We start from the raw sequence: 23,248 nt of genomic DNA, 5'->3' as shown, positions 1-23,248 counted from the left end.
GTATATGCCAAAGGACCAAGCCCTATGAAGATAGGTTGAGGGACCTGGGAATGTTCAGCCTGGAGAAAAGGAGGTTGAGAGGGGACATGATAGCCCTCTTTAAGTATTTGAAAGGTTGTCATTTGGAGGAGGGCAGGATGCTGTTCCCATTGGCTGCAGAGGAAAGGACACGCAGTAAACTACAAGTACAATGATATAGGCTAGATATCAGGAAAAAAATCTTCACAGTCAGAGTAGTTCAGCAGTGGAATAGGCTGCCTAAGGAGGTGGTGAGATCCCCCTCACTGGCAGTCTTCAAGCAAAGGTTGGATACACACTTTTCTTGGATGCTTTAGGATGCTTAGGGCTGATCCTGCGTAGAGCAGGGGGTTGGACTAGATGGCCTGTATGGCCCTTTCCAACTCTATGATTCTATGATATGCAGAAAGCAAAGGAGTGAAGAAACCTCTTATCATACCTGAAAAGAGGGACAGGAGACAACTCCTCGCCATATCTCACAGGGTCTGAGGGTTCATCTCTCTTCTCCTCTACCATTTCCTGTGCTTGAGATTTCTTCTGAGCTAAGACATTACTCAGCCAGCTGTCACCATCATCTTTCATGAGTTCAGGCTTCTGTACTTCTTTGGCTGCTGGCTTGGATCTCATTGGAAGGGGATGCTCATCCCCAGAAGGACCAGAAGAAATAGCCAGAGCAGGCCCTCTTAGGTCATCATTCCTAAATTCCGTTGGTGGAGAAGGAGGTGGTGAGTCAAAATCTTCATCTTTCAGTCCCAGCCAATCAGCTCCAGCCTTGGTGCGAATGGGGCTAGAAGATACTGGGGTGGCAGGTTTGGATCTCTGATCTGTTTTCAACTCACTGAGGTTCTCAGAGGAAAACCTGCAACAGGAAAGCCATAAGCCGAACAAAACTACAGATTTTATAAGTAGTGTCATGCGAGAAAGTCATGTTTTGTCACTACCTGACAGACTGGCGTCTTGACTGCCGTCCTTCTGCAGCGGAGGCCACAGTGGGTTGGTAGGCTCCAAAAGTGAATTCATCTCCCCAAATATCTTCCTTATCTATAAAGATAAGAGCACATCTGAGTTAAGTTGGTTAAAAGTACACTCAAGTGTTCACCTGCATTAATTACAGACTCCAGAATCAGAAGAGACCTGTAGGGAAGAACATATAGCTCACAAGCAGTCAGTGGTAAAGCAGCTAGGTCCCTGGCAGCTGCAGCTGAAAGAATTGGGTTGTAGTTTGATGTGAAAGACCACCCACTTGAGACTCTGAAGAGCTGCCGCTGCCAGACAAACCAGACAATTCTAACCTTACAGACCACCAGTCTGACTTAGTATAAAACAGCTTCATGTGTTCTTGGGGTATTTGTAGATCATAGAATCATAGAGTTGGAAGGGGCCATACAGGCCATCTAGTCCAACCCCCTGCTCAACGCAGGATCAGCCCTAAGCATCCTAAAGCATCCAAGATAAGTGTGTATCCAACCTTTGCTTGAAGACTGCCAGTGAGGGGGAGCTCACCACCTCCTTAGGCAGCCTATTCCACTGCTGAACTGTTTATGATTTATATTCATATAATTTATATATTATATATAATTTATATGATTTATATTCATATATTTATATTTATATAAATGTTTATGATTTATATTCAGAAGCCAGAAGGAAAATAAAATTAACCATTATACTTTGAAATGACTAGAAATTCAGTAGTTTTATTCCACAGATTTATAAGGCTGATGTTTCCCTCTTTTTTTTGTTTTAAAAGACTACATGATACAAGCACTTCCATTTCTAGTGATACAACAGTCTTTAAATGAGTAAAACGATATACTGTGACAAAATGGGACAGGAACTGAAAAGAGTTATGCCACCTTTACAAGTGTTGTTGCATAGACTAACCAAGAGGAGCTCAAGAAATATGTTCAACAGCACCTGACAGGACAATGGCAAGAGTTAGCTGGAGAAGGAATCAGGTTTTCCCAGTAAGAAACGGTGGCATCCTCACAACAAATATACTAAATATACATTCCCCAGTGGGCTCTTAGATCGAGCAATGATAACCAGCTGAGAATCCCTGGCCCCAAGGAAATACAGCTGGCCTCAACCAGAGCCAGAACTCCTGAGCAAGATCAGGGCCCTGTCAGAACAATCTGAGTTCTGCAGGGCCTGAAAGATGGAGCCCTTCTGCCAGGCCTATGGTTGAGGCCAGCTAGACACACAGATATACAGCTAGATAACATCTATAGCAAGTCCCAGGCCTCCCTCCTGCCCCCTCTGCCCTCTTTTCACCCTCTGTCCCCCTTCTAGTAGGCTATAACCTACCTCCCCCCACACACACACATCTGTCTGAGTAACCGTAACTAACCAACTGCCAGCGATGTCTAATGTTCCATTTCTTTCCAAGGCCAGTACACTCCTCTCAGAGACATAATTCCCATTGTGATCATCCCTAAAGTTTAAGAACAACAAAATTACTACCAGAAAGGAAAGGAAATAGATCTTTCCCCCCACACTTGCCTGCTTGTTTTTTGTATTTCTTATCCAGTTTGAACTCCTTGGCTTCTCCTGTGTCTGGTCGCTCTAGCAGTTTTGTAGATGTTCCTCGTCCCAGCAATTCATCCAGAATGGATCGAGCAGGTCGAGGCTCCCCACTGCCAAAAAAGAAAGACAGAATGCAAAGTCTATGATAACACAGCCAACCCACAAAACAAATCGAGCAATAGGGTTCTCTAGGAAGAATGTGTTATTTTTTTTCCTCCATCATACTCAAGTTTAATAAAATCCCCATCAGCATATGGGTTGGATTACTGTATTCTGCTCAGCTAGTTGTGTAGCCTGCCTTTGGGACAAGGAACCTTCTTCAGCCTCTGAGGGTGGTAATGGCTGAATGAGGTCAAAGAAATTGAAGTGTAATCCATGCAAAGCAGAACTGTCGCCGGTGACTAATGCTCAGGGAGATACATACACATACATGTCAGTATGAATATGACCCACTTTCAAATTTGGCACAGATTTTATAGAATAACTGAGTACGAGGAAGGAAACCCACCTATCGCTCCTGTACTAAAGAATCTGCAGGTTTAGGATTTCCTCCCAGAGGCCAAAGAGGAAGAGCAGAGGATAAAACAGGCTGTAACAAGGTGGTTCAGCACAGATTCAATTTCCAATCAGGGAGCTCATCATTTAGACAGCCAGTAACGGGGAAAAAGTAATTCGGGGGGGGGGGGGGGGGAGAAACAGCTAGGACACATTGTGTACTTCCAGAACAGGAACTTCCATAAGTATACAATCCAGGGTGGTTTAGAACTGAGGCCAGAATCCAGCCCTCAACTGCATTTCTGACAGGCTTCAAGCCACCCTGGTTTTAGAGCAAGAGATAAGATCCTTTTCATTCCAGGCATGACTAGAGCAGGACAACAAGGGCTGTCAGGTATGCCACCTGATCTACTGGAGAGAAAATTCAATGTCCTAGAAATATTTCCAAATAAGGAAATGGGGGAAGGGTCTCTAGTTAGGGTAAGTGTGAAGGATGTGTAGGTTTCACAACAGAATTTAGCTTTGATGGGCAATTCAGATAGTCTGCCAGGGCCATTATAAGTGGTGTTACACCCTTCTACGCCTACTGACTTCAACTAATGCAGTGATAATGTCCAGTTAAAAAAAAACACAGCATGAAGTGAGCTGTGCTGAAGAGGGGGGAGGGGCGAAACTGCTGTCTCCTCTCTCTTCCACCATTAGCGGAGCTTTGCTGGTTGATTTTCTCCTATTACCCCTCAATACTGTAATCCTTGAGCTTTCAGAACAAGCTGTCTGGAATCAAGCTTTTTCAGAGTTGGAAAGGATTGATGAGGGGAGTAGAACAAAGGAAAGATCTGTCTGTCAGTGCTTTCCGCTGACATGGCACTAGATTGAACATAATGTTTTGCTCAGTCCAATGTCATCAACTAACCCATAAACTAATGAGAGGAGATTACTTACACTTCACTCTTTCTGCCAGCTTTCAGCTCGGCCTTGGGGCTGTCGCCAAACCCCAGAACATCCATGAGACCATTCCCATCATCCTCAAACATTAGCTCCTCCTTCTTCCGTTCAGTGGCAGCAGCATGGCCAGGTGTGACAGGCAAAGATGTTCCTGTTAAATGGAATTGGGAGGATTTGTTACAGTGTACTCTGCCTGGTTTTACAGCACGCACCATCTTTTATTAGCTACCCATTCAGAAATGTTCCATTTTAGGTAAACACTATTTTGTGTAAAGTTTCTTTTTGGATATTTGTAACTTATTTTCAATATAAGGAAGCCAATGTGCTCTTTGATTAACAGTGTAATCAAACATTCAGCCAGCTAGCCAAAGATGATTATTTTTCTATATCCCAGTATACACAAAGTATACAAGAGTATTGGGGTTATGGTAATCATTTGAGCTGTTGACCTTCAGTTACAGTTGATGCTAATGTGAACAGGGATATAAAATGCTTGTAACTAATGACATTCTGTTTACTATTGATTTCTCTTCAAAGGATGCTAAATGGATGGAATAAGAATAGACTGAGTCCTATAGACTGTGACATTAATAGATGCAAATATTCCCACTTTCCCCTTTTGCCAGCAGACCCCCCAAAACCTCCAAAAAGCTAATGCAGGAGATTATCAGCGCTGCACTAAAAAAACACCTTGGGGTATTATGGTCTGCAGTGGTAAGAAGTCAGGCAGAATTGCCCCTCCTAATGGAGGTTTGGCTACCACAAGAACCTCTGCGGGTTGAATAGAGAACTCAGAGTAAATTTCCCCAGTTCTCACTCCTCACTGCCACCTGCTGTGGCATTTTGTCATTGTAGATCATGTGGCTCTCAGCATCAGCTTTTAGAAAATCTTAGGGCTTCTGGGAAAAGAGGGAAGCAGGAAAGATTTGTGTCTGCAAGCACCACAGTGCTTGTGGTTTATAGGCTCCAACCTAATAATAATTGATCTAAGATTTTGGAATCATATCCCTTTCCATGATCTGGAGAGAAAAAGCAGGATTAATACAGACAACCAAAATAGTGCCACATCCACATGTATAAATAGACAGACCTGACTACATGTTTATTTGCACAAATCAAGGTGAGATAAGTCATATTATACATGCCACAGAAACTAAACATGTATGAAGTGATGCAATCCTTGTTTACCTTTCTCTTTAGACATTCCAGCATTAGTTTCTGGAGCACTTTTGGTAGCAGAGGAATATATCTTCTTCTCCATGTCCTCTTCCCCACTGGACAAAAGGCCTGCCAAAGGGTCATCCACATCTAGAAGATATATCATGGATATCAATGATAGTATAGTTTCTAAGCCCAGAGCAAAATACAGCTAGAACTGAAGAAAGGAACTGGAAGAAAAGGTTTAGCAGTCAAAATATTAATCTCTACAGGTCCATGTCTACAACCCACTTTGCCTTTAATAACAGGCATTCATATTATTTATTTATTTATTTATTTATTTATTTATTTATTTGATTTGTATGACCGCCGCTCTCGGAACCGGCTCGCGGCGGTTCACAATGTTTTAATACAAATACAATATATTAACCATTAAAATTCCCCATTAAAACCCCATTAAAATAATGACTGAGTCGCAATGATGGCGATTAAAAAACTATTCCTGTACAGGCCCACTGGATGAGCAGAAGGGAACGGATGGATAATTGGGCATAGGGTGGAACAATCTGGGGAACCAGGTCAGTCTAGTACTGGCCTCCCCCCTCCGGGGAGAGGGGTCCGATCTCAGTTAATCCATCATTGACTTAATACAGGACTAAGGAATGTCACAGAGGACTATTCCTGGTACAATAATACATGTGATCCCAAACTTTTTTTGCAAGACACTACTTTTGTTGCAAGGGTAGTATGCTTTCCCAGCACTCCATCTACATCCTTATCAGTGGGAAATGCCATACCTGCCCTGCCCCACAGAAGCATGAATAAGGCATCTTTCCCAGTAGTAATATTCCACGCAACAGATACTGTGTCTCCCTGGCTCAGTTTGGTTACTTCACAAGCTAATAAACCCAGGAACAGCAAGGAACAAAACAGAGAGTATATCCTCACATCTTTAAAAATAGTGTTATGCCAGCTGAGTGGCATAATGCTAAATAAAATCACACCTCCTGGCCCCTCCTCATCTTTTTTGCTGTCTCACTCTTCTCTGCCACCATTTTGCACTTTCCCCCTGCTGTAAATGGCAGAAGAGAGCAATGCGATTTATATGCTATTTTCTTCCGCCTGTCAATCAAGCCGGGAAGCCAGTCCCCTTTCCCCATGCTTTAAAGGGCCTGTGATGCCCACTATTTTTTTTTAATCAGTACTTCTTAGTTGGAATGCCTATGCATCTAATCACAGATGCATAGTGCTTCTTTATTGCCACCCCTTATGGAATCACGTCTTACTTCTTTTAAAAATAAATCTCATTCCTGATGGCAGGGGGGAAGCTTGGAGAGGCATTGTGTTACAACTTTGGAGGAAAATTTTTTTTTGCCTTTGCCTGCATCAATGAATGCCTATTAATTGCTCCAGGCAGTTCACTAAAAAAAAAAAAAAACCTCCCATCCCCAGGATAAGGGAAAGGGAGGTGGGTGTGAGGGTGGGACACTGGAGGCGGAGATAGAGCTTCTTCACCTCCATACTTTTTGTTGGTGGCCTGCTGGGTGCTTTCTGGTAGGTAGTGCTACATATGCTGGTGAATCCACTTTTTGGGATTCACCAACTAGTGCTTTAAAAATGGCAGATATAGCTGGCTGGTTGCTGCTTGGACACTGGATGTTGGTGACGTCATATGGAGGGGCCAGAATATGACTACTTACAGTAAATGTTACGCTATATTTAAAGGGTGCAGAAATGCCCAGAGTTAAAACAAGAACCAGAATAGATAAGTTAGAAGCATAATGGATGATAGCCAGATAAGAGATATGAATTGGGTTAAAGAATGATTAGTGTCAATGGGCATCTTCATCTGCAATTTGATCAAATAGGATTGGTCAGACTCAGGATACCACTATGGTAGACATTTGTCTGTTTTGTTTGTTTCTTTGCTTTGGGGTGGGACAAGATGTCCTCTTAACCTCTGAGCACAAGGAGCCTTCACTATGAGTAGCCAAGGTACTATTCTCGCTCTGAGAAAGAGAACATCTTGGAACGCAACTTCCAATATTATTATTATTATTGTTGTTGTTGTTATTATTATTATTATCATCATCATCATCATCATCATCATCATCATCATCATCATTATTATCATTATTATTATTATTAGATTTATTTCCCGCCTCTCCCGACAGGCTTGAGGCGGGTCACAACAACTAACCCCATTAAAATTCCCATTAAAACATCGAACTACTAACATGATGGCTAAAAATCCCATCCCTCCCCCAATTATCAAAGAGGTGAAGAGGAAAGGATGGGGGAGTAGCATACACTCCAACTCGTGGAGGGGAGGGGAGCGATGTCCCTGATTCGCTGACCCCAGCCTCAACCATAGACCTAGTGGAAGAGCTCCGTTTTACAGGCCCTGCGGAAAGCTGACAAATCCCGCAGGGCCCGCAGTTCACCCAGGAGCTCATTCCACCAGGTAGGGGCCAGGACCGAAAAGGCCCTGGCCCTGGTCGAGGCTAGGCGCGCTTCCTTCGGGCCGGGGACGACCAACAGGTTCTTTTTTCTCTGTATATGTTTTGAACCTTTCTTCCTTTTTCGTATTGTATTTTCTTTTTGAAGCAGCATCTTGATTTTCTCCTTCAGGGAAGTTCTTGGGTAGGTGTACAAAACTGAAGAAGGTTCTTATATGCCGCTTTTTTCTACCTGAAGGAGTCTCAAAATGGCTTGCAGTCTCCTTCCCTTTCTTCTCCCCACAACAGACACCCTGTGAGGGAAATGAGGCTAAGAGAGCCCTGATATCACTGCTCGGTCAGAACAGTTTTATCAGTGCTGTGGTGACCCCAAGGTCACCCAGCTGGTTGCATGTGGGGAGCACAGAATCAAACCCAGCTCGCCAGATTAGAAGTCCGCACTCCTAACCACTGCAGCAATCTGGCTTTCTTTGGCTGCATAAAGTTGCATCTGATGGCATCATTAATGGGGTAGAACAAAAGCACATGTTCATCTGTCTCTATCCATCCACTGGCACAAGGACAATATCTCTGAACTAGGAGGTTTTTTTTTAACACCTCTCCAACGCAGCTGTAGGTAGAGCTGAACATTTCTCTGAGGAATCAGCTGTTAGGCAGCTCTGGGGGCATTTATTGCTTCAAACTAGCCCTTCCTGCAGGAAAGGACAGCAGATGGCCGATTTATTTTCCTTGCTGGTGGATCAGGGTTGCTGGAATTAAAAGGACCTTGGATCAGACCCAAGGAGCCGATGCTAACTGGTGGCAAACAGAAACCTGCAATGTTCTAGAAGTATGGAAATGTGTAAGCAGGCTTCCATGAGATAGGTGAAGATCTGATGGATCTAAGAGCCTCCATGCAGAAGTGACTTGTTTACATACTTCAGGTTGAGATTGGATCTCCAGTCCCCTTTCTCTTGGACACCCAGAAAAATACAGAATAAACTCCTGAGCAATGCTCACAGGACGAAACCGCCTCTAAAACCAAAACCTCTAGGTGTCATTTTAATGAGAGAGACAGATCTGGGAGACTGAAGGAGGCGATCTGGGAAAACCACAACATTTTAAGAAATAGCCAGAATGGATGGCTTGCAGAACCCAGTAGTCTGGCAGAGCCTGAGGCCATTGGGATGGAATTCCTGAAGCCTGCCACCCACAGAAATGTCTCTGGCATCATGGTTTCTTCTCTGGCCATTTAATCAGGTTTGTTGTATCTGTAAGATGGAAGCTGAGATGAAAAAAATTGCAAAGACAAAAAAAGGAGCAGTCAAGAGGAGATGTGAAAGAAGGAGAGAACAGAAAAATGGACAGGCTGGAAACTCTCTCAGGTACAAAATTGCTCTAGGAGAAAAGAAAGTAAAAAAGAGCGAAGACTAAGGAACTTTGCTCCAAAGTTACACTTCCTAACAAAACATGAAGCAAACTGAGCCAGGGTGCCTCCCACACAGGATGAGAAATTTACTCTCCCTGATCAATTTGTGGGAATCACCCATTCCAAGATGCCCTCCTCATTAGAGTGAGAAGTTCATTACTGCCTACAGTGAAGCATATTTTTCATGACAATCATCTAGTTTCTGTAATTGATGGATATACAGAAAACAAAATAAAAAACAAAATGAACATGACAGTTCGATACTGGGTGATTTCATGTACATTGTGCATAAACATGTCCAAGCTAATGTTTTTTTCCACCTAATTTATTTTTTTAATATACCTGACACATACAAAGATCACCATCAATCAGATCCTACCTTCAAAGGACAACTTCTGTTTCAGTTGTTTGGATGTGGTAGGAACAGAACTTAGCTTCTTCTCCATTCCATTTGCAGAATCTGTTGAACATTATAAGTTGTGAGAATATACAATTTCCCAGAAAAGCAAATTCTTTACTTAAATCAGGAAATCACTCTCATCAAAACATTGTTGATACTGGGGCCAAAGATTCAGATCTTCACATAAATTCCTCACCCTGCCTCCCCTCCTGTGGGAATCCAAAAAAGCGGGAAACCATCACATATTCATAACACTCAGATTAGGGATTCGGCTCTAAGGAAATAAGGGAGGGAACGGAGCAGATGATTGAGGCAAGGAGGAGGAGAGGGTTGGAATGCAAAGAAAGGGGCATAGGAGCCATAAACTAGATAGAGGAGACAAGCTCCATTCTGCATACCTAACTACATAAACACCACCAAACACTGGCAGAAGCAACAGGATTCTTACACAAATAGCCATGGTAACTTCAGTAATGCCAACTCTTGTATAATAAGGCAAGTAAAGTCAATTGTTTCTCTAGTTTTAAAAGATGGTTTAAGTAAAGTGGATTTGCAAGAACATGAAAACAGGAAGCAGCTTGATTAAAGAATTCAAGATTTGGAGATTATTCTGCAGGTGTAATATCATTCTGTTTTCTATACCTATAAAGTGGGTGGCTCACTGCCTATCGTGGAAGCAGCAAAACAGACATCAGCAGACATAATAGGGGTGTCTCTATACTCAGGGAGACTTCTCTGGCATGACATGCATAAAAGTATGACTTTGTAAATCAACTGAAATAAAATCACACAAATAACAGTTTGAGCATGCTCCAAAAGGCATGGGATGTTAACCATTAACAAACTGTCCCTGGTACCGGTGGGCCGATGACCTATTTATACTACTAGAGAAGTAGAATAAGGTAATTTGGTAGAAATAACCTTTCACAGTGTAAAGCTTTCATAACAATCATCACAGGAGGACACAACCACTGACAAAAAACAATTGAAAATGGCATTTATCTAGAAACCGTTACTGAAAAACTGATTGTCAAACTGTTAATTTATTTGGAACATTGTATAAATTGTATAAATGGCGTGGCCGCTCCCGGGGCCGGCAGAAGGCTGGCACCCACCCCCACCCCCCAGCAGCGTCCTGGAGCCTTCTACCAGGCCCGGCCCTGGCCTCGGCCCAATGAGGCGGCTGCTGGGGCCGGCAGAAGGCTGGAGCGCACCCCCTCCTCCCAGCAGCGACCCGGAGGCTTGTGCCGGACCCAGGAGCAGCCTCGGTGTAGCAAGGCTGCTCCCGGGGCCGGCAGAAGGGCGCCCGCGAATCCCACAGCCCCCACCCGGCCGAGACTTGCCGGCTTCTCCCGGCCCCGGGAGGCTCTTCCTGGGACCGGGAGAAGGCCAGACCCGCCCCCCCCCCACCTGTCCGGCTGAGACTTGAGGCAGGACCTCTGCGAGGGCTCCCGATGGACTCCCCGGAGCGCTCCTTGGAGGACGGGCCAAGTAGCCAATGGCCGAGACTTGCCGGCTTCTCCCGGCCCCGGGAGGCTCTTCCCGGTGCCGGGAGAATGCCAGACCCGCCCCCCCCCCCCACCTGGCCGGCTGAGACTTGCGGCAGGACCTCCGCGAGGGCTCCCAATGGACTCCCCGGGATCACTCCTCGGAGGACGGGCCAAGTAGCCAATGGGGAGCCATGCAAAGCGCGGCTCCCAATTCGCCACTTGGCCCTCGAGTGCCACTCGGAGGAGGCCCGCCCTAACTCCTCCCCACTTGCCCTTACTCCTTTATTCCTTCCGCTCTGCAGGAGCGGTTTAGTTCATGATAGGTCACAGACCACAAACTGGGCAAAATGTGGCTTCAGGGTTCAGTTTGTAACCATTCCTGATCATGGCCAAAACCTTCTATTAAAACAAGGTGACTCACTACAGAATCATTATATAGTCCCCTTGAAAAGATCATGCAGAAAGAGAACAACCTCACCTTTCTCATAAACTCCTGCTTTCTTAGCAGACCTTGTTGGCTCAGTTAAAGGCTGAGATTTTTCTGCAACCTTCATGGGTTTCTGAATAGGTTCATAATTTGGCTTTTTAATGCCTAAAAGATCAGCATCCATGTCATCCATATCCTGAAAGAGACAGTGCATATACTTAGAACATAATGATATGGAAAGCCTTTTTGTCCAGATTTGGCAGAGTACAGCAAGTTCATCTTGTCTTTTCACTGCAGGGTGTTTTCTTGATTTACCTCCAAGGTCTCCAGAAGAGCTTCTGGGTCTACATCTGAGATATCAGGATCCTTCAGGACAAATACATAAAACACATTTTTAGTTTTACACCAACTTTCAAGAAACAACAACAAAACTCTACCAATTAATTAATCCCAGTGCCAACATGTCATTCTACATCAGCTGTTCTCAACTATTTTACAACTGAGAAATCCCTGAAACATTCTTCAGGCTCAAGAAACCCCAAAAGTGGCACATGCCAAATAACGCTGGGAAGTATAGCTGTATACGCACCCACTCAGGGCACTTCTCCTTCCCACCCCCTCTAGGCCCATCATTAACCATTTTGGGAGGGGGAGGGGGTCAATATGACCCTATATGTTTATATCACCCAATAAATGTTTAACAATTTTTAAAAATATATAAACAATTAACTCCCACCCATTTGGAAAACCCTTCCAGGGCCTTCGCAAAACCCTGGCTGAGAAAGCCTATATTACATGCCCATCATTAATTTAGGACTTTTAATCCAGACAAGTAATAGAGTTCCAGAACAATATGTTAAAGAAGGTCCATGGGTCCTCTCGATATGATATTCTGGCAGTGCTCACTAGAGCTCCACACTATCTCCAATAGAATTATATGCACATACATCTTCCCACATTACATATTCAGACATATGAGTGACATGCAGTAATTCTGCATGTTGCTATATTGGAACACTGAAAACTACTTTAGTTTATCATACAGAAAGAATGTGAGCTTGTGCATTTACTCTCACCTCTGCCTCTGTTTCTTTCTCATGAGCCATTTTACTAACGAAGTCATCATCCAAAAGGTCCCTGTAACATAAGGAACAGCGATGCATTGAATGGCCTGAGAAGTGTTAATAACTTTACGTAATCTCTCTTGGCTTTCCTGAGTATTCTCCTAAGAAGTTTCACTTGAGGAGAAGCCTCCAGATATGAATTCTGCTCCAGGAAAAATTAAGTTACAACCTCAGAATCTTCTGAGAAATTTTTATTCACATTATCAAAAATATTTGAGTTTCCTACAGTATTTCTCAGATGTACTGTGTTTAAGGACCCTTCCTTCCCCCAAAAAATTATTTCATAGTTTTCTTCAGTTGAGAGGAAATTTTAGTAGCAAGTTTATTTAGAAAGGGCCTTAAAAAGTGGAAGCCAATTTAAAAGATATCTTAGGGGAAAGACTGAGAATTGCTGAAGAGCTGACAGAAAATTCTACAATACCAAAGTCATTATATATATATATATATATATATATATATATATATATATATATATATATATATATATATATATATATATATATATATATATATATATGAAAGTGTTACAAAAATATAAAATATAAATCACTCACGTTTTGTTGAATTGTGAAGCAACTCCTCTGGTTCTCCCTTCACTGCTGCCAAATGAGACAGGTTTACTAGATTTAAGGGGAATATCATCTGGGGGAAAAAGATGGAGATTTAGGAGACAGAAGTGTAGGCTTTATTCCTTAGTTCTAAATGGTAGATTCCAGCCCTTTAAGAGCTTAGCAGTTCTAACAAAGAAGCTAAGAACGGAAGAAATAAGACATAAACATGAACAACTCCTCTGAAAATTTGATAGGTCTGGTATGTATCACAGAATCATAGAGTTGGAAGGGACCTCCAGGGTCATCTAATTCAACCCCCTGAACTCGTGATCCCCAACCTGTGGGCCGCGGACCACATGTGGTCCGTCAACTAATTGGAGGTGGGCCCCGAAGGACGCCTTCTCCCCCCCCTGTCATGAGTTAAACTGTCAGTTTAACTGTCATGAGTTAAAATTTCCATGAAAATAAAATGTTCATTGTTGAGGCGTGTCTGTATCTTATTTTGAAGGGATGTTTAAACATTACCATAGCGATCAGAGAGCGTTAGGGCAGTGGTTGAGAGTAGAGGAGTAAACTACCCCCCCCTACCAGGCCTCAGTAAGAGGCGTTGAGTGGTCCCCGGCGTTGAGTGGTTCCCTGTGATAAAAAGGTTGGGGACCACTGCCCTGCACAATGCAGGAACTCACAACTACCCGCCTACCCACAGTGACCCCAATTTCATGCCCAAATGATCCCCCCCTACCAAAAATCTGCAGAATGCAGAATGGCCTGAAGGAAATTCACCTACCACCCCACAGTGGCAATTAGCAGGATTTAGGCAGGAATGCTCCTGCCTGCCTGAAATAAAGTGAGGCCTCTCATAATTTATTATACTTCATTTATAACTGATGAGCAGAAAGTAATTTGAAAACTGTTTTTCCCACTTCAGTTTTTAATTACCAAGAAGATCACTGGGGACACCATCAATGGAGCCTAGGATAAAAATAAATGTGCTTATTAACTTTTTAATATATTTAATTGTTTTTTAATTTTATATGCTGCCCTTTCCTGAGGGCTCAGGGCATGTTACAACATTTTTCAAGAGATAAAGCAAAGTTTAAAACATACTAAACATTAAAACAATGTGGTTTACAATAGAACAATCAGAAAACAATCAATAAACAGTCTTTTCTATAGAAAAATCATTGCAGAATTTCTGCTGGCTAGTCCTCTGAGACCTACAAACATTATCAGTAAACTGGCTTCCCTACACAAATGAGTTTCGCAGAGGTCTCAGAGGAATAGTCAGCAGAAATTCTGCAATGAACTTTCTATAGAAAAGACTGTTTATTGCTACTGTAATATAACAAAACTCCAGAGACAAGAAATGTTCTGACCAATCAACACATGTCATAGTTTTGGCTATTATTGGCTTTCTTGGTGTAGTGGTTAGGGGTGTGGACTTCTAATCTGGCAAGCCAGATTCAATTCTGCGCTCCTCCACATGCAGCCCGCTGGGTGACTTGGGCTCGCCATGGAAGTGATAAACGGTTCTGACCGAGCAGTAAGCTCAGGGCTCTCTCAGCCTCACCCACCTTACAGGGTGTCTGTTGTGGAGAGAGGAAAGGGAAGGTGAATGTAAGCCACTTCGAGACTCCTTTGGGTAGAGAAAAGCGTCTTCCACTTCTTCTATTAACCAAGACAGTTTGAAACACCATTGCAGTAGAAACTGTCTAGCGTTAACTATTGTTTGGATTCCAGAGGAGTCACTGTGTTAGTCTTTCAGCAAAAATAAACAAGAATCTTGGGAAGGCCCAGTACATGAGTTTGGCAAGGGAGCTCCAGTCAATTAAACCTTATGCTAGCATTTAAAAGTTGCTAGCATATAAAGTGTCATACAGTTCCTGTTTATGGTTTAGATGCAATAGATATAACTATGGCTCAGCAAAGAAAAGGAATAGGTAATTCACAAGGTTGAAACCTGATCTATTAACCACAATTTGCAGGGATCTGCAACAGATCCCAGCAAACATTAACTCTGTTCCTTACTCAAACTGATGTCCACACTGTTATACCCACCGGAACTGTACTATCCTTCAGCCATCGTCTCAAAGATCAGAGGACTATGTAAATATACACTTACTTTTCACACCTTTCTTGCGTCTTCCTGCCTAAGGATAAAAAGACAAAACAGAAAGCAACGTGAACAAATGCTGGATATTTTCTGCACAGGTTATTTGCCCTAAGTCTGATACTCCTGAAAAATGCTTTCTTCCCTGCTTTTCCACAGCATCTTTATATATTTGTCCCAGAAGTTCCACGCTTTTTCTCTGATCTTTTCAGAAAACATGCTTTGCGCAGAATTTTTTAAGAAAGACTGGAGCAAAACTTACATGGCTGGCATATGGGTGGTATTTTTTTTAAAAAAACAGCAATTTGACAGCATTTCATTGTTTTCCAAAAACAGACATCAAGTTCTCTGAATTCTTAACTTCCTTTTTACAAAAAAGTAATATATAAATAGGGGGAAACTTATCTTTCCAAAGGAGACTTGGAGGCTAGACACTTATTTTAAAGAATAAAACTGGGTACTCAAAGAACCTGATGCATATTTAGGTATAATAATATATCGATACAGTGCTGTTAAATCACAATTTAAAAAACCTACAAAGAAAACCTACTATGCAGAAGTCCTATAACTGCCACACATATTAGCAACAGTAGCAGCAACAGTGAAAATGCACAAGCCTGTCCCCATTTGCAAAACATTCCTGTCAAGCTTGGGTCAACCTGATTAATAAGAGAAGCTGGTAGACCTAGGTTTCAAAAGGTTTTAGTTAAATACTTTTGAAGATTTATTGCTAAATGAAAATTTAATCTTAACAAATTAAACATTTAAAAAAATCAAGACAGCCAAAAGTTATTACACTACAGGTCAATTTACCAAGTATCGGTTATATTTCAATCACAGCTGATATAAGATTTAGGAAGTAGGAAAGAGTGAGCTAATATATATAAATCAATATATATAAAATGTTTTACAATTATTTGTGCATCATTCACCTTCTTTAATTAACATGTTTGATCCAGCCAAATAGAAATTGAGTTAGGGGGAGAATCCTAAAATCTGAATTAAACTGAAATTCAGGCTGTCATCCCAGATTCGGCAACAAAGCAGGCTGCTGAAACTATTCTCCAGATTTCATTTACTTATAAAACTTTACATTAATTTTAGTGCTACTTTGGATTCAGTGAATCCTGCTGAGCAGGAGAAAAATACAGGTTCAAAGTCAACCTACTTGTATATGTGAATATAAGGCAATCCTAATGGGTGTTACAGCACTCAAAGGGAATAGTCTGTTCCTCCATTACATAAATTAATATACTTCTTCATACACTTATGGCCCATTTAAATGTGCTCAAAGAGCAACAGAGTATGCCGAAGACAACCTGTTTCATAATGATACTAGATTGAAAGCCCATTTTAAAGAGGAATAAAATGGGCGCAAGGAAGGCGACGGAGTTGTTGTGGGTGGCTGGATGGCTTGGCGGCGGGCGGCGGCGTACCCGAGGCCGTGGATGGGGCGGCCTGAAACCCTCCCCCGTCGGCTGGCGGCTCGGCCAGGTCTCCCCGCAGCGCGGGCCTTACCTCATGGAAGTCAGGGCATGGAGGAAACATTGTTGGGGCTGGTGCTCGTCAGGAGAGAGTCGAGGGGCTTGTTGTTCTTGGAGCGGCGCCACTGTTGTGGCAGCCGGTTCTCCCGCTGCCAGGTGGTCCCGGCAGAGGCACTGGCGGCGCGGTTGCAGCGACCATAGCGGGCGGGTCAGCTGGTGCTGGCGCGGCAGCGGCCGGCAGCTGCTGTAGCCTGGCCGGGGCGGCAGGGCAGGCGAAGCTGTTGGCGCCACCGCTGTGGCTGGCATCGGGGCCACTGGGGTGGGGGAAAGCGGCGGCGGCTCAGCTGCTGTAGCGTGTGTCGGTGGAGGGTTGGGCGTGGCGGCGGGGTGGCAGGTGAAAAGAAGGCGCGGGGGCAGTGGCGAGGCGGCTGCTGGAGGCGGCGCCGGGTCCTCCAGGGTGCGCGGGTATGCGGTAGCCGCCGGTCTCGTCACTGAGTGGGGAGAAGCGGCGTGGGGCAGTGGCGAGGCGGGCTGCTTGCGGCTGGAGCCGGGTCCTCCTGGAGACGTGTCCATGTCGGCGGCAAGTGGGGAAATGGCGGATCTGGGCGGCCAGTAGGCGGGCCAAGCGGCCAGTAGGTCGCTTAGTCACTTGGCCCTCGAGTGGCACTCGGAGGGGCCCAATCAGGAGCCGCTTCGCGGCTCCTGATTGGACCCCTCCGAGTTTTTATCCCGGACGGGTCCCACCCTAACTCCTCCCCACCAGCCCTTACAGCTTTATTTAGTCCGCGGTGCCCTGCGCCGCGTGACGTTAAAAGATTAATTAGAAATTAATGCATGTGCCCTCTGGCCCAGCTGGTGCGGAGCTTTGGGCTGGGTTGCCATCAGTATGCTGATGACACCCAGCTCTATCTCCTAATGGATGGCCACCCAAACTCCCCCCTGGAACCATTTGCCAGATGTTTGGAAGCAGTGACAGAATGGTTCGAGCAGAGACGCCTGAAACTCAACCCCTCCAAGACGGAGGTCCTGTGGCTGGGAAGAAGGGGGCAGGAACAGGAAGCGCGTTTACCCACCTTGGTGGGAGCGCAACTTACCATCACGCCCCAAGCCAGGAATTTGGGGGTGACCATCGACGCCTCCCTGACTAAGGAGGTGCAGGTCAAGAGAGTAGCGGGCCAGGCATTCTTCCAACTTCGTCAGGCCCGGCTACTAGCGCCCTACCTGTCCCCTGACCACCTGGCTACAGTGATCCATGCGACAGTCACCTCCAGATTAGATTTCTGTAACTTGCTCTACGCGGGCCTGCCCTTGTCGTTGATCTGGAAACTTCAGCTAGTGCAAAATGCAGCTGCTAGGGTCCTCACTGCCACACCTTGGAGAGCCCCACATCCAGCCGGTGCTGAGGCAGCTGCACTGGTTGCCAATTGCTGTCCGGATTATAGTCTTTTAACGGGGGTTTTAATGGGGGATTTTAAGACTATTGTTACCCGCCACGAGCCTTTAGGGAGTGGTGGGAAATAAACTGAATAATAATAATAATAATAATAATAATAATAATGAACACATTTTACTAAGATAAGGGATTCTGCAATCTAACTATGATTGCAGGCCACCATAAAGCTTCATGGGGAAACAAAAAGCATTAAAACATGGGCTTGCACCCTTCCCCTTATAAACTCAGCTTATCCCTCAAGAGCCATGTTAGGAATCCTTATCTTTTGGACTGCAAGGTCAACAAGAATTTGGAGCAACATATTCACAATTTAATAGGAGCTTGGTCACAGAGAGGTCCTTCGTACCATTTCAGGGCTTTCAACTGCATACTCTGTCTCTTTCTTTCACCTGCACCAGCCAGTGACCATATTCAGACATTTTTCATCTTTACACCTATATGATGGATGGATTCATGCAGCAGACATTTATTCCAACTTTACCTAGAAAGACAGAGTAAAAATTCCCAAATTCACTTCATATGCCATTTTATTGATATTTTATAAAAGTGAATCAATTATATTGATCAACTAGAGTATGCATTACATTTGTGTTCTACCTCTCCTTCAAAACAGGAGTCCAGTAGCATCTTAAAGACCAGCATAAACTTCGGTGAGGTAGAATTCACTTGCCTCTGTTGTAGTGAGCTCTGACTCACAAAAGCTTATGCTAGAACAATATTTGTAGCCCTGCAGATGCCTCTGGATTCCTGTTTGCAAAATAAAACAGGAATCCAGAGGCATCTGTAGGGCTACAAATATTGTTCTAGCATAAGCTTTTGTGAGTCAGAGCTCACTACAACAGAGGCAAGTGAATTCTACCTCACCGAAGTTTATGCTGGTCTTTAAGATGCTGGTCTTTAAGATGCAACTACAGAGATCATGGCTACCCACCTGAAATTACATTTACTCCAAGTTAGAGTTGCCAGGTTCCCTCCCCCACTCCAGCCACAGGCAGGAGATGGGGGGGTAGGATTACCACATCCAGGTTGGAAAACTCCTTGAGATTTGGAGATGGAGGGTGGGGAGGACAAGGACCTAGTAAGGTGCAATGCTACTGAGTCCATCCTCCAAAACATCCATTTTCTCCAAGGAAACTGATTTCTGAAGTCTGTAGATTTTTAGGTCTATCTCATTAAAATATAACTGAAGGATGCTGAGATACTTCAATGCCATATAATAGGCCTGCTTATCTGATGAATCGGAACTGATTTAAATCATTTGATGAAAAAGATGTGCCCACTTTATTGAGTAGCACAGTTTAAAAAAAAAGAAACATAAAACAGCAGATGCAGTCTCAGAAGAGGTATTCTTTGTTTTTTCCTCTCAGGTGGAAATGCCTTTCCTAAGATATTTATTTATTGTATGGCATGTGTAATATAGTACCTGCAGGACCGCCTTTTCCCTTATATTCTCCCAAGAGCTCTGAGATCCTCAGAACAGCATCTGTTCAGGGTACCCGACCCAAAAGAGGTGAAGCTGGCATTGACCAGGGCCAGAGCCCCAGCCTGGTGGGATGAGCTCTCAGACTAGATCAGGGCCTTGCAGGACCTAAATCCTACAGGAGAGCCAGTTTGGTGTAGTGGTTAGGAGTGCAGACTTCTAATCTGGCATGCCAGGTTCAATTCTGCACTCCCCCACATGCAACCAGCTGAGTGATCTTGGGCTCACCACAGCGCTGATAAAACTGTTCTAACTGAGCAGCGATATCAGGGCTCTCTCAGCCTCACCCACCCCACAGGGTGTCTGTTGTGGGGAGAGGAATGGGAAGGCGACTGTAAGCCGCTTTGAGCCTCCTTTGGGTAGGGAAAAGCGGCATATAAGAACCAACTCTTCTTCTACTTCTTCTGTTCTGTAGGGCCTGCAAAGTGGAGCTACTCCGCTGGACTTATGGTCAAGGCCAAAAATAACATCTACCATATAAGGCTGGCCTCACCACTAGGAGAGGGAGGGAGAAGGGATGCTGAAGATCAGCTCCAGCCACAACCTCCTCCGTTGGGATTTAAGTTGAGGGCATACATTATGATGTTTTAAATTTTAACTTTTGCATTTGCTTCAGTGTGCTGGATTTGCTTCAATTCTGAGTGCTGGAAGGGCAGGATATAAATAAAAATGTTATTACTATAATTATAACTAGGAGATCCTAAGATTGTTGGGCTGCCAGGCAAGAGACGTTTGGAAGTGGCTTGCCATTGTTACGTCACCGACTGGCATTCCTTGGTGCTCACTCTTCCAAGTGCTAGCCAGGGCCACCCATTATTAGCTTCAGAGATCTGATAGGATCAGGCTTGCCTGGCCAATCCACCTTGGGTCTCCTAAATTTGTGACTACACAACATACGCAAGCATAATCTGAAAACAAAGTATGCTTTCAATCATGTAATTTGATTGTTTCATTCTTCTTATGAATATTTATCTAGATTTAATCACTTAATTGATCCAAAAATACAGTAAATGAACTAAAAAAATTTCTGCAAATTATTTTATGATTTTCAAAATTATAGAAAAAATGAAAAAGTACAAAAAGAAAAAAATGTTATAGAATTGTTCTCATCACCAGTTACTCCTCTAATCTAATACATATTTAAAAACTACTTATTCATATAGTCTATATAATAATACCAATGGTCTTGAAATTTTTCAAAAGGTCTCCTGTTTAATAAACTGGTCTGTTTTGCCATCTTACAAAGTTCTCCAAGTTTATCCAGCCAGTCTGTCACACTGATTGCTTCCAATACTGGGCTATTATTATTCTCGCCACTGTTATTGAGTGAAAAAATTCTTTGGTATTAAAGGGTAAGTTTTCAGGGAAAAAACTTAACAGCATATAATCAGAATACATAGGAAATTTGATATATAACATTTTTTCCTAATAGTGTATGTATTTTGACTCAAAATTTTCTAACATTTTACAACTCCACTACATATAATAAAAAAGCTCAATTTTTCACACTACCTCCAACATTTACCATCGTATAACATTTCAACATTTTACTAATCACTTTCAGCATTATATTTCATCTATGAAACATTTTATACCAATTCTCTCATTTCGTTAGTTTTGTTTTTCCCATAGCTGTTCCCATTCATCTAAACTAAAGAAACATTATGATCTAAGTTCTGCATCCATTTAATCATACAATTTTTATCTGTTCAGTCCCTGTCTCATATTTTAGCAAAAGTTTATTTGTCCTTGTATATGCAGTTTAGCTTAAGCTTTCATAGTTTCAAATTCTGTCATTTCCCCAATTAGGGTTGTCAAACCTTTTAGCTCTGACCTTCATACGTATGTATGTTTGATTTCTTACCTGCCACTCTTGAAACCTTCTCACGACAGTTTACAATAAAATAGAGAACATAGATAAAACAAAAACAAACAAAATTTCCGTATTCCAGCAGCAAGAAAGAAAAAAAAAAAAACAGCACACAACCTCCCCCCCCCCAGCACCTCAGGGGTGGGTGCCAACTAGTCCAATCTTAATCTACTTGCTCTTGACTATGGACTGTAGACCGTGGAGGGGTCCCTAGATCTGCCATGCCCTGGCCTCAGCCAAAGACCTGGTGGAAGAACTCCATCTTACAGACCCTGTGGAATTGCAAAAGTTCCTTTTAAGTCTCTTCACTAGTATCTTAACAAAACTTTTGTAATCCACATTTAATAGAGAGATCGGTCTATAAGACTGTGGAATGGAGGGATCTTCTCCTTCTTTGTGGATCAGTGTTTAAAAAGCTGTTCCCATGATTCTGGATATAGTCAATCAGGGCTTTCAATAATTTCATTCACTAGCTGATGTAGTGGAGGAGTAACAATATGATTTCTTTAACAACAACTATACCTAGTACACATCCTTAATGGACAGTCATTTCCCATCCTACTAAAACTTTGGCCATGAAGTTCCATGAAATTCCATGACAGATCTTCCCAAACAGCAATTTGGTTGTGCCGTGATAATGAAGTAAACCATCATTTGAGCCATTACATGTTGTCAAACAATTGGTTCTTTTTATCATATGTGGTGGCGCTGTGAAAAGATCAAAACATTTTTTGCATCAGAGAACATGCACTGTTAGAGAAGATGTTCGGTTTTAAATTTCCAATGTATTCTGAATATTTTCTGTTAAGTGTATTCCCTGACAAATTAACTGTCAACACCAGAAAGGGTTTTTTTAATGCTACAACAGCAGTGATAATCTTGATAGCTCAGTGGTGGAAGCAAGCTGACTTATCAGACAAAAACTAGCATCTCTACATGGGCTATACTAAGTAGCTCTTATGATGCATATTAGCCTATTGGAGACATGTATATTTATAGTACTTTTGGTTTTCTTACTTTTTAAAATTCTATTTTTTACTTTTTTAAGGAGAGTTCCTAGGGGCAGGAATGTGTTCCATTCACGTCTCTCAACTGCAAATGAGTCCCAGTAGCCTCAGGAAAAGCAATGCGTTGTCTTTAGCCTTCCCCGGTTCATACAACAGTCACAGCATCTCTGCCTGTGAAGCGAACACATCAAACCAGAACAATATATGATTGCTGGATTTCATTTTATTTGATTGACTTTGCATTATTATTTTTTTCTTCTAATTCTCTTGAATGCTCTCAAGCAAAACGTCTGACAGGGATGTGGGAAAGGCTTTTGCGGCTCCGCACTTTCAACTGTTGATTTGGGAGGCATGACCCCTAGTTGCCATAGCAGCCAAGTCCTCCGCGGACAAAAGGAACAAGTTGCCCAAGAACTGGCCCGTTCCTGTGCGTAGGGGAGCCTCCAGGACGCCACGGCGTACTAGACACACTACATCCACCGCCCTGTTTTGGAAAACATCACCCAACAGTAGCAGGACTCACCCTGGCCGATCAACTCCCGCCGAAGCCACCCAGGCAAGCTTCCCGTCGGCAAGGCTGCAAAGGACCTTGGGAAACGTAGTCCTTGCCCTCTCCCAACTCACAGAAGGCGCGCCCAGAAACTACAACTCTCGGCATGCTTTTCTTTCTCACAAAACCGGAATGGTAGAATCGAGTGGGTAGCCGTGATGGTCTGAAGTAGCATAATAAAAATTGAGTCCATAGCACCGTTAAGACCAACAACGATTTCTTCAAGGCGTGAGCTTTCATGTGCACGTACATTTCCTTTGACAAAATGGAACCAGATCCATAAGAGTACAGTT

The 23,248-nt window shown here is 43.3% G+C and overlaps 1 protein-coding gene across 7 annotated transcripts in view; it reads right to left on the bottom strand.

The window, feature by feature from the left end:
- Nucleotides 1–23,033, bottom strand: part of FBF1 (Fas binding factor 1) — a 47,391-nt gene extending 24,358 nt beyond the window's left edge. For 4 of the 7 annotated variants that reach the window (XM_077327748.1, XM_077327753.1, XM_077327754.1 and 1 more), the window contains exons 1-15: nt 22,929–22,996; nt 22,416–22,576; nt 18,395–18,529; nt 15,124–15,151; nt 13,941–13,973; nt 13,005–13,092; nt 12,403–12,463; nt 11,642–11,692; nt 11,378–11,522; nt 9,389–9,469; nt 5,173–5,292; nt 3,982–4,135; nt 2,521–2,654; nt 960–1,059; nt 458–877 (exon numbers count right to left, since the gene is read on the bottom strand). In XM_077327748.1, coding sequence (XP_077183863.1) covers nt 458–877; nt 960–1,059; nt 2,521–2,654; nt 3,982–4,135; nt 5,173–5,292; nt 9,389–9,469; nt 11,378–11,522; nt 11,642–11,692; nt 12,403–12,463; nt 13,005–13,092; nt 13,941–13,973; nt 15,124–15,151; nt 18,395–18,397 — 1,418 coding nt within the window. In that variant the 5' untranslated portion in view covers nt 18,398–18,529; nt 22,416–22,576; nt 22,929–22,996. Of the gene's footprint in view, nt 1–457; nt 878–959; nt 1,060–2,520; nt 2,655–3,981; nt 4,136–5,172; nt 5,293–9,388; nt 9,470–11,377; nt 11,523–11,641; nt 11,693–12,402; nt 12,464–13,004; nt 13,093–13,940; nt 13,974–15,123; nt 15,152–18,394; nt 18,530–22,415; nt 22,577–22,928 lie in introns of all 7 variants that reach the window. The other 3 variants (XM_077327750.1, XM_077327749.1, XM_077327752.1) reach the window with 3 other exon arrangements.
- Between the last annotated feature and the right edge of the window lie 215 nt (nt 23,034–23,248).

Source organism: Paroedura picta, chromosome 3 (genome assembly GCF_049243985.1).
Source record: "Paroedura picta isolate Pp20150507F chromosome 3, Ppicta_v3.0, whole genome shotgun sequence".
Lineage (NCBI taxonomy): Eukaryota > Metazoa > Chordata > Lepidosauria > Squamata > Gekkonidae > Paroedura > Paroedura picta.
Note: the sequence above shows the minus strand (reverse complement) of the source record. Positions and strands in the feature narration are given on the sequence as shown.